Source organism: Ammospiza caudacuta, chromosome 3 (genome assembly GCF_027887145.1).
Source record: "Ammospiza caudacuta isolate bAmmCau1 chromosome 3, bAmmCau1.pri, whole genome shotgun sequence".
NCBI lineage: Eukaryota > Metazoa > Chordata > Aves > Passeriformes > Passerellidae > Ammospiza > Ammospiza caudacuta.
The window spans coordinates 80,446,312-80,458,218 of record NC_080595.1 but is presented as its reverse complement, the minus strand read 5'-3'; the positions used below and the strand labels follow the sequence as shown (position 1 = coordinate 80,458,218).

At 42.0% G+C, this 11,907-nt stretch overlaps 1 protein-coding gene across 1 annotated transcript; it reads left to right on the top strand.

The window, feature by feature from the left end:
* Window positions 1-1,920: 1,920 nt before the first annotated feature.
* Window positions 1,921-6,343, top strand: LRATD1 (LRAT domain containing 1). The gene is made up of 2 exons (XM_058801982.1): window positions 1,921-2,028; window positions 2,605-6,343. Exon 2 carries the CDS (start codon window positions 2,642-2,644, stop codon window positions 3,494-3,496), a length of 855 nt encoding a protein of 284 aa, XP_058657965.1. The 5' UTR covers window positions 1,921-2,028; window positions 2,605-2,641; the 3' UTR covers window positions 3,497-6,343.
* Window positions 6,344-11,907: the final 5,564 nt, after the last annotated feature.

Below are 11,907 nucleotides of genomic sequence, written 5' to 3'. Positions count from 1 at the left end.
ATTTCTGACAATCATTAGAAATGTATTTACATAATTCTAGAGATAACATCCATCTGTTATGATTAGTCCTCTGAAACTTTAAAAAGCATGTATTAGAAAACAATCTTAATTTTTAATTTTTTTTTCTTCAAATATTCTTTCTGATTCTGCAGACCATGAATGCTGCATCCTTAACTGCTGCAAGTCAGCTTAATTCCTGTGAGTCTCAAGCCACAACCCCTGGGTTTATGAGACATGGGAAGTCTGTAATCATCAATAGATTAGTATAACCGCCACAGTGAAAAAATAACTGACGTCAGTCTTTGAATTTCACTAAACACATCTTTTTTTTTTCTCCTCCATTTATGATGGGATGCCTTTGCATATGCTAAAAAAAAATAATGAGAACAAAAAGATGCCATTCTAGAAAGACAGCTATATCAATATTTGAATGGAAAAAGAAAAGAATCATTCAAACACATTTATCTAAAAAATTCAGCATTTGATCCATACGAACACAGGTGTACAGCGTGAACCTCGGAAAACTGAAATTCACTGTTTTTAAGGACGAATGTCTCTCTATGATGAGAATAAAGTGATGACATTATTGTTCTCAGTTAACTAAACCTGACGACTGACTGGGAAAAGGACAGCAGCAAAGAGAGATATTATCCATAAACACTGAAAGCAAAAATACTTATGGCTAGATGACAAAACTATTTTCACTGCAAAGAAATAAGTAGATTTACTTCCAGCTAAAAATGGTACTTCACTATGATTCACATCTGAACCAAAGAATGCCATTAGATTTTTTTTTATGAAGTGTCTTAAATATTTGAATTCTCACTTCTCAAAAGTTCACACAGTTATGTAGCAAGACTAAGAACACAGAAGGACCAGGTTACAATCCCATCATTGACACAGCCTCATGGGGGGAAGAGTGGTCAAATGAACAAATAATTTCTGAGTTCTATTTCCATAATGTGCAAAATTAGGTGCAAAAGTGTATATTGTTAGTAGCTACTACAGATGACAGATTTTTAGTTTTTCTACATTTTCGGAGGAAGTGGACTGCTACTGCCAGACAGACTCATCTTTTTACTTATGCCATAGCATGTCTTCTAGTCACATCTGACGACAATCCACAACTGCTACATTGTCCAGATGTGGACAGAGTCATCTCACCTACTGCCAAACACCAAGCATCCCAAATCTAGACAACGGCAAGAGACAGGCACCTCCTTAGGGCACTTCATGCCGTCCTAAAATTGGAAGTGTAACAGGCGAGAGGAACAGCCCTCTGCAAGTACTTCTCTCCTCAGCAAAAGGAAGCTCAGGATATCAGCTCAGACCGCACAGGTGCAACTTGGGGATGCTGAAGCAAGGTGAGGGGCACCCACTCCCAGCCTCGAGGGACAGAGCAACTCTTGGCCACCTGCGTCCCTCCTGGGCGGGTTGGTTTGGTAGAAAATACTCTCTTTTATTTCTTTTCTTTTTTTTATTTAATTTCTTTTTTTTTTTTTTTGGCTTCTGTCCAATGCAGCGGCTTCACGGGGTGGGCACGATCTTCAACCTGTTTTCCTCGGGACGCACCGCCTGCCACAGCCCCGGGGTCGGCCGGAGCAGCCCGGGGCTCGGTGGGGCAGCCCGGGGACCGGGGCTCGGAGCTCAGCGAGGGCAGCCCGGAGGTCGGCGCTCGGCGGGGGCAGCCCGGGGATCGGGGCTCAGCGGGGGCACCCCGGGGGTCGGGGCTCGGTGGGGGCACCCCGGGGTGCGGGCCCGCCGTGTCGGCGGCAGCGGGGCCCGGGCGGGCAGAGCCGCGGCCCAGCCCCGCCGCCGCCGGGCGCGGCCAATGAGCGCGGCCGGGGCGGGCTCGGGAGCGGCGCCGCCGCTACTTATCCTCGCCGGAGGGGCCGGGCAGCCCACAGCGGCGCGGGCGGAGGAGCCGGGTGGCGGCGGCGGGCACGGGTGGCGCTTCCTCTGCGGCGCCCATGGGGACAGGACGACTTTAAAGGAGTTTGGGGGGGTTCTGGCGCTGGGCGACCACGGGTACGGAAGGGGACGGGAGGGACCCCTCGGGCAGGGGGTGCCGATCGCCTGCTCTTTGCCTATGCTTTGCGGGGTCCCGGCCGGGCTGCCGGTACCGGGCGGGCAGGGCTGGCAGCTCCGGGGCCGTGCGCTCCTCCTGCCGCTTCCTCGCACGCAGCGCTGCCCGGCTGCGCACCGCTGGAGGGAGGGCTCGGGACCCTCCGGCCGGAGCCTCCCCGAGCCCCCGGAGCCCTCTCCCCTCGCAGAGCGGAGACTCCCGGTGCAACTCCGTCCCCCCGCGCAGAGGCGGCGAGCGGCGGGGAGGCTCTCCCGGCGCTCGGAGCCGCCGCTCCGGAGTCGGGGCTCTGCCCTGCCCCGCACCCCGGGGATAGGGGGAAGGGTCCGCACTGGGAGTTTCTCCTTTGTAGGAAGGGGAGGGAAGGAGTCGGGGAGGGATGGGGTCTTAGGGCGGAATCGCTGAAATCTTTTGTATGTGCCTTGATTTATTTTTTTTCTTTCGTTCTTTCTTTCCTCTGCGTGCACTCTCCTTCCCATCTCTTGTTCTTCTCTGTGTCTGCCCACCCCCCCCTCCTTTAGATCCGGCGATTTCTGCCCTCGCCTCGCCCTGTCATTGATGGGAAATCAACTGGATCGCATCACCCACCTGAATTACAGCGAGCTGCCGACCGGGGACCCCTCGGGAATCGAGAAGGACGAGCTGCGCGTCGGGGTGGCTTACTTCTTTTCGGATGAGGAGGAGGACCTGGACGAGCGAGGCCAGCCAGACAAGTACGGCGTGAAGGGCTCCGGCAGCCCCGGGCAGGAGACGCCCACCCACCACCTCCACCACCAGCTGGTGCTGAACGAGACTCAGTTCTCCGCTTTCCGCGGCCAGGAATGCATCTTCTCCAAGGTCAGCAGCGGCCCCCAGGCTGGGGACCTGAGCGTCTACTCGGTGTCAGCCCTGCCAGCCCTCTGCAAGCCGGGGGACCTGCTGGAGCTGCTCTACCTGGGGCCGTCGGAGCACCCGCCGCCGCACTGGGCCGTGTACGTGGGCGGCGGGCAGATCATCCACCTGCACCAGGGGCAGATCCGCCAGGACAGCTTGTACGAGGCGGCCGCGGGCAACGTGGGCCGGGTGGTGAATAGCTGGTACCGCTTCCGCCCGCTGGTGGCCGAGCTGGTGGTGCAGAACGCCTGCGGGCACCTGGGCTTAAAAAGCGACGAGATCTGCTGGACTAACTCCGAGAGCTTCGCCGCCTGGTGCCGCTTCGGGAAACGGGAGTTCAAAGCCGGGGGGGAGCTGCAGGCGGCTGCTGGCACCCAGCACCAGCAGCAGTACTATCTCAAAATCCACTTGGCAGAGAACAAGGTGCATACGGTGAGGTTCCACAGCCTGGAGGATCTAATACGCGAGAAGCGCAGGATCGATGCCAGTGGCAAACTGAGGGTGATCAAGGACCTGGCTATAGTGGATGGGAAAGAATAGGGAGGAGCAGGAGAACGTGGCTATCTTCCTTCTGCCCTGCCCGGGGAGACCAGCCTGCCGTAGAGTCAGGAGGCTGCACCCTCCTTCCGTGGGACGCGACTGGAAGCAGGATCCATGGCAACATTCCAAAAAAAAAACCAGCATTCTTTACACCCATAGCCAGTATTTTGTTTGGCTTTTAATAGCATTAATGCTGAAAGAGGGAGGAAGAAAAGAGAGGGGGGAGGTGCAGGAAGGCTGTTCTCAGAGTATGTGGACAAAGTCTCTCCTGTCAATCGATGTTGACCATTTTAGCAACATGCCAATAAAATTTCAAATTGAAATTTCTTTTTAAATTTTTATTTCATGGCTTTAATCCATGATAAGTTTTAAGCATCTGGGACTGTGGATGTGGATGTAGCTAAATAAGATTTTAGCTAATATTTGCCTTGTGGCCAACCAAAAGCATCAGTCATACTTTTCTAACTGGGAGAGAAAGGGGGTACTGGGGTGGAGGGTAAATGCCTGTTTGTTTTGTTTCTCCACACTGCTGCTTCAGCCTGTAGCTGCAACCCAAATTTTGTCCCAACCAACTCTGTCAAGCTGTTTACTAGGAGAAAATACTTTGACATTTCTGCTTGAAATCTATCACATTTAAAATATTTGCCTTTGCTTTCTGTTTGCAGCTCTCTGCTAAATATCATCATAATGCATGAGCTCTTTCCACCTCTTCCTTCCTCCCACCCTCCCTGCCTTTTTTTCCTTTTTTTAATAATAATAATAAAAAAAAAAGTTGGTGAGCAGCTGTTTCCATAAAACTAAATTCAGTGGTTAAAAGGAAGTGGTGTATTTTGGAGAACAGTATACTCAGAGATCTAGACACTAGGATTTCGTGCTTGAGCTGTGGGTTTTGTACCACTGCTTCGATATCTGTTCGTATACAGGTCAATAGAATCCTGCAAGAAACAATTTTGAATTCTGCATGTTGCCTCATTGGAACAGCAAAATTGTGTATTTACAATTCCACTTCAAGAAATAGATGTAATGTGGCCAAGTTCATCTTGCATTTCAAATTCCCAGCAACTAAAAATTTTGTTCAGTGTAAATTTAGAAAGCCACAGCAGCATTTAAAAGATGCCTTTTAATGTGATGTGAGCAATGCCTTGTCTGTATTTCAGATCCTGTTCACTCATTGCTTAATTCTAAGTTTTGAAGTGAAAGATCAGAGAATTAAATATATTTTAAAAAAATCTAAACAAGTATACTGGGGCATTTTTTTTTATTATCCTGAGCTGCATATAACTTGTAATTTTGTCTTTGCATGTATCAGTGCTGAAAAGAAAATGCATTTGGTTTTGTTCTCTCTTCCCACATCAATGTCAGATGACAGAAATAATAGCCCTCTTTTGTATATATTTATGATACACTCCACCCCCTATCAATATACTGTGTCCCAACTCTTTTTTTTTTTTTGTATTAAACAATGTCATAAGCAACCTTGTTGCAACAGTAATTTCATTTCTACAAAGCATTTGCCTACTATAGCTGAAGATGTGAGGGTGGAGTGTACTTCCTTATAATAAAAGTGTTAGCATAAATATCTTTAAGAAAAAGCAAACAAAAATACCTGTACTCCCAAAACTGCACCTCTTTGGTGAAGGTCATTGAATTGGCTTTGTCCTTGCTAGCACATGTGGCAAAATTATGTGGTAATAGGCAGTGTTACTTGTATAATTTCCCCTAAAGTACCTTGCTTAGTACCATATGGGGTAAAAATGTGAATTGTAATTGACTCTCAAATACTATTGAAATAGCTTCAAACCACATCATACTTTTTAATAAATATATAATATTTTAGCTTTATGTAGGGAGCAGTGGCTGTCTGATGATAACTTTTCCCATACATTAACAGAATCTTCTACCTAGCATTTGTGTATCTTATTGTTGTACATTAGATTGCCTAAATCCTCTGTTAGAACTGATTTCCCTGTACCACTTGGTGGGAGCACTGTGGGATTGCAGAAAGACATTGGGTATACAAGGCACTTGCAAAACATTAAGAACTGATAGAAGAAGGAAAGGTGGGCAAAAGCAATTAATTTGATTTTTCCCTGATAAAAATATGCATTAGAGATCTGAGGTTGCAAGAGCCAGGGAGAATTAAACGAAGAGGGAATAAGTACCAGAATGTTTATGAATGAACAAGAATAATGTAGAGTTACAATGTTATTTTGGATTTCTGGAATGCTTTTTCTTCAAATTGCTGTTAGATTAATGGGATTAGACAGAGGTTCCTTGGAAAATAAGACTCTATGTCCTCACTAGTGAGAATTAAAAGCACACTAAATTTAAACTTTTCACTGTGCTTTCTGAATACTCTTTCATTCTAAACCTCATTTTAATGGTGGATTTTTTTGCAATTATTTAGTAACCTGGTTCATAAATATGATGATTTCCCTTGTTTTACCCAGCTAGATGTAGAATAGTGTTTTGTAGTATATAAAAGAAATCATAGGAGTGAGTGTATGCTTATTTATTCAAGCTCTGTGAAAGACCTTTGGCATCACTCTGAATTTGTACAAATAAAGGTACAACAATGTAAGGCCTTAGTCCTTTGCATAAGGACTGGAGAAAATATACTGGAAATAGCAAGAGCTGGTATTGACCAAGGATATAGTATTGTCATGACTGTGTTCAAGTAGCAGTCTGTAATTAGCAACAAGGCTACCAATACAGTTTTTTTGTTGTTGTTGTTTTTGTTTAGCTAGACTTCAGTCCAGAGCTACTGGCAGCAATCTGGTCCTGATTCATAGCCCATTGAAGTTAATGGCTCTTGCTGACCAGTGAACTTTGCATCAGATTGTAAGAAGGTGGTTAAAATTTGTGGAGCTTGAGGAAGAGTGAGATTTAAGATGACACTTCAGAGACCAGAAGAGCCACCTTTCTGAGATGGGAGACCATGGACACAGGCAGCACTGAAAAATATGGGAAGAAAACAGACAAGTTTCCTTGTCAAGCAGTGTTAACCTGAGATGGCAGTAGGGAATCTGTTAAAAAGACTGCATGAAAAGTGAATATAAAAAGTTGTTCAGTGCCTTGAAACAAGAATTGGAAGATAGGGAGCAGTCAGCTGCAGAAAGGCAATGATGTGAATGACTGACAGGTAAAAAATGTAATTGATTGTATTCATCATTCAGGATCAGTGGGCCTGGCAGAGTTAACATTTCCATCTCCAGCACTAAAGATATTGAAAAATTGTATTTTATCTCTGGAATCTGTTTTCTTTCTTTGGTCTAGCTACCTAGGGTAAATATTTACATCTTATTCATTGCTCTTGAAGTACTGACTTGTAATATGACAGCAATGTCAAGATGTTTTGCAGTCTTTCCTCTGTGTCACATTTCAAGCTTTCTGTTAGCTATTTGAGTAACAGTTCTATAGAATTTCTTTTGCTTAGATATGATTCTCTTCTTGAAATGCAATCTTTTGAATTGCTTTGAGACTTAACATTTTATTAAAAAATTCAATTCATTCCTCTAGAAAGGTAGAGAGCCTTTGTGAAATGTTTTCCTGTCATGACCAGAATGTTTACTGCTTGTTGGTTGTACATACTGGAAGAGGACTTTAAGGATGGGTAGCAAAATAGGTTTTGCTACTGTCAGATTTTGTCTCCATCCTCATATCACCAGAGGACTTTGTTTTCATTTTCTTGGGATTCTTTTTCTCCTTTCAAGTGTTATGGTTGTAAAAAATGGAGAGGAAAAAAAAAGAAAGAAAACAACAGACCCAACCTAAACCAAAACCCTCATAGCATGCTTTTTATGGCATATGCTATTGATCCGTATAGTGGGTTTCAGGTTAAAAGCAGGGTGCAACAAGACATGGCCTTCGGGGTGTGACAAGAAGCAGCCCTTGGTCTGTGCTAGAATGTGCACATTCTTAGTTGTCTTGCCTCATTTTGAGTAAGTGTCTTTCATTTCTTTTCATTACTTCAGGTAAAACTGGCGGAGCTTATAGACTCACTTATGCATTGTGTTGAACGTCTGTAATTCCATCTGTGTTTGCTGGAGTTGAGGCAATGCTGCCTCACACAGAGCGTCGTGTGGGATCAGCCTGCCAAGCTCCCCTCTGTCTGCAGCTGCCCAGGACGTAGTGGTCTGGGGAAGCTACTGCTAATTTCAAGATTTAGTTATTTTCTGTGAAAAATTTCTACTAGAGTAGTGTATGGACAGTATCCTGCCTATAATTATACTTGGATGTGGCTAAAACATTCTATGTGCTGCTGCTTATGGTGTGAAAACACTCTGCTTCCTGCTTTATAACCCAGGAGAAAGATAGAAGTCCCAGTGCCAAAGAAGTAAGCCAGAAATACTTAAGGAGATATGATTGGGCTGCAATGCTGAGGGATTTTCACTGCAGAATTAAGGTCTAAAAAATAGCTTTACATGACTAGAGTGTGATCAAGTGGTGCTGTTAGTTTGAGTGTCAGTGTTTCCATGGCAAGTGTGGAATTTATTTGCTTGCCTTATTATTATGAAATATTTAACTTTTCTGTCCTATGAGTTCAAATTTAATATGTGAAGCTGCCCTACGTTCATGGATCTTCTGACTCAATATTAGTTTGAGGTGTCAGAATTTTTTACAAGTTTATTGTCAAGAAAATTAATGCATACTGACTGGGAACAGATACTTTACTGAACTGCTAGTAAATCAAAAAGAGAGTAGTGTAGATGTTAGGCTGAAAAAGGGAATGAACCAAGAATCTTCTGTTACTGGGCATATCTGCAGATTTTTTCCAGATTATATAGATATAATTTATACAGATATGAACTGCCAGTGCTGTATTTTTTCAAAGTGGTTGTGGCATTCTACATTCTCTCTTTTGATAAATACTATTATCAGTCTAAATAATCCAAACCCCCAGTAAAGTTCTATTTTTTTATTTAGAAACTTCATTGAAGTTAACAGTTACTTTATTCATATTTGCCTTTGAGAAATAAGCTATTTTTTTGTTGAAGGATTTATAATTGAGCAACTAGTAATATGCACTTTAATTTTTTAGTTTTAAGTATTTTGCATCAAGCACAAATGTATATAAGTTAATATGTCCAGAGGAATGATAGAATTTTCATTAGCTGAGTCCATTCAGATTAAGAATATAGTTGTTTGGGGTTTTTTTTCATATTTTAATTATGGAACCTTGGGGCATTTCTGATTCTACAGATGATGCATGTATGTAAAACTGTTTGCCAGATCAGGATTTTTAAAATAAAAGATCTCTCCTCTTCATGTGGCATTAACTTTGGACTAAAATCAAGGAGTAGGACATAGCCAGGATCAAGACCTCAGCAACAACCTCCTATGGAATTTTATGGAAGGCTCATGTGTGTGATGTCTACCATAAGGGCCTTAATTACATTTTCTTACTTGTACATATAGTAATCATCTATGCAAATTGGCATTTTCCTAGGTAAAGTGGGTTAATGCTTTTCAAACATCCCTTGGACTTCTCTCATGTGTCTGTGTGGGCAGATGTATTGGGCATAAATAAAACAACTGGAGTTTATTGCTGTAGAGCCAATATCTCCAGCTATTTTGACAGGAACTCAGGTGGAATTTGGAACCAGTGTGGCTACAGCAGGAAAGGGTGGAAGAATTTGCAGTTAAACTTCAGGCTGTTCTAGGAAGATACTCAGAGCTAAGCTTGAAATTCCATTCTTTCTCTTTTCCAAGGTGCAAGAGGGTGAGTGGCTGTGCACCCCTCACACATAAAACCATTCACACTTTGGAGATCCATGCCACTGCCTGGGCAAAATAGGGTGAGTAAAATATGCAGTGTCTCATCAGCCTTAAGAAGCAAACAATTTTTCACAGTTTAAATGCTATTTGGATACAGTGTGGCACTGGCAATCCAGTTAGAAGAATCCCATTTTTAAGCTGATAAACTAAGCAGCATAATGTTTATAAATGGGAAACCTCAATAAGCCTTCCTTGTTAATGTCTATACAGCAGAGGTAAGAGCTTGTTCCCAGTTCATGTAAATAAAAGAGTAACCCTGATTCAAGAAAACTATCTTGGAGTAGAATTTGGAAATAAGTTAAACAATCCAACTCCAGGTTTAGTTCTCATGTGACACCATCACTACTGCAGATGAATAAATAGCAAATACCTAACAGTGTGAATAAATACCAACTTCTGTATTGTGACACTTCTTCACAGCAGAGTATTTTATGCCACAGAAGGAATATTCCTTCTATGTTATTCAATATGAGTAAACATACCACAATCTGGTCTTAAAACAGATCTTTTCTTCCATATGTTCCTATTGTTTCCATATGCCCTTTCAGTCAGCTGAAAGCAATATAAAAACTAAGATTGAAAAATATACTAATTGATTGTAAATATTTAGGCAGGAATTTATATGCATATTGACATATAACTAATAGATGTACTTGTATATACATACAGATTTGCATACCGTGTGTTATGCATACACACACTCAACAAGTCTTGACTATTTTGTTAGTATTGGTAACAAATGTCAGTCATTTCAGTATGTATATTATCTATGTAACAGATGGGTACCCAAGACTTTGCTGACAGGATTTTAGCACTGTTCAAATATTTGTTCTTTAGGGTATGCCATGGTCTTCTGACATCAAGAGAAGTAAGTTAAATATGTGGGGTTTGACATATTGCTACTTACTGGAGGAAAACTATCAAGAAACACTACACTTGGCAATAATGAAGTACGCTTTTAGAACGAACTATGCTGCTACTGACTTGTGTATTTATAAATAAAAGAATGATCCAATGAAGAATCCATCTATCTTTCTCTTTGGCATCTTTAAATGGATAGTGCCACAAGGGTTTTTTTCACAATATGAATGTGCTTCCACTCAGTTCAATATTTTGGAATCATATCACTGAAATTATTAGTGTTGTTTAGACATACTCAGCCATTGTTGTGTAGTTGTCTCATATTTCTTTGAATTGGTAAGTTTATTTCAAAGGCTAAAAGGTGTGACTTTGAAAAGTACTTAGTACAGATTGGACACTCTCCATTGAATTCATTAGTGATTTTTCACCAGAGTTATTTGAACCAAGGCTAGGCTTATACTAACTTCTTTTAGAAACGTTAGTTAATGGATAGAGGATGATAGAATTTTACCTATCCAAAATTCTTTGTCCTCATCAAACCACCTGAGGGTGATATGAGGCCCTTTGCTGTGTACAAGCCCGTGACTAGAAATCACTGACTATTGGGACTGAATCCTTGCCCAGAGACTTCTGTCATCTCCAGAGGCTGTGGGAAGTAAGAGAATTTACTCATCTATTGTGCTGAAGCCCTTTAATAAAAAACATTTTATTGAAATAAATAAGTAAATGTATTGCTATTAAAGCTCAATCCTGTCTAACAGATAATAGACCACCATAACATTGCTGGTAATTTAAACATTAGACAGAGCATCAGCAGCAGCTTCTTTAAAGAAATTTAGATTGCATGTTAAGGTATGCCATCACTGACAGAAGTACCTTAGATGAATGCAAGGACCTATTTATGTTTATTAGAGACTATATGATACAACTGTTAATGTGACAGAACTAAATACTTTAGCTTTGGACTCAGACCTCATTACTTGATATGTCAGCCTACCCTCCAGGCTTTCTGGATTAGTATTTCCAGCCTGTCCTGACTTCATACCATTGATTCTTCAGTTAGGGGTAATCAAAGGTCATTAATAGTGAAAAGTTCACTTTAATTGACCAGTCGACTCATTTTAATTATGGCAATATAAAAGAGTGTCAGGTGCTAGACCCCTTCACAAAGGGTTAGTTAATATGCAGGTTCTTCCTGGCAGTGAATACTGCCTGGATCCCGTTAGCTCTAGCTAAGGGCTGTAGAAGAGTTTCCTACTTTATCTCTCAAGCTGAAGAAATAGCGAAAAAAAGACTGGTAGAAAAAAAAAGGTTCTGAAAAGAAAAGTCATATTCAGCAGAAATCTTGGGCTGTTCTTTAATGCTTGTTCTTTGTGTACAGATAAAAACATGCAGATAAAACTTCTCTGAGTTAGAAGCACCAATTATAGGAATGATACCCTTTAAATTTTGCCATGCTAGAAGCTTGTGTATGTACACTGAATAAAGAGGATAATCTTCTGCTTTTCCATTTCACAGCACGCTAGTAACTTTTTTTAATCTGTAGGAACCCAAAGTTCATTGTCTGCTGATAAGGTACCCCAAGAGAAACAGAAATGTCAAATTTTTGCATACTCCAAGAGTTCTCAGTACTGAAAAACTGATCTTCAGTTTCATTCTCCTGAAAGCCTTAATCTCATACATACCTTTGAACTTTTAATGACTTTCCTAAGAATAATGTCCAAGATAACGAGAAAGGAAATAATGTAGGAACAAAAAATGTCAGAGAAATA

Bases quoted from the DNA above. Each gene is read 5' to 3' on its own strand.
- LRATD1 (XM_058801982.1), top strand. From the start codon at position 2,642: ATGGGAAATCAACTGGATCGCATCACCCACCTGAATTACAGCGAGCTG.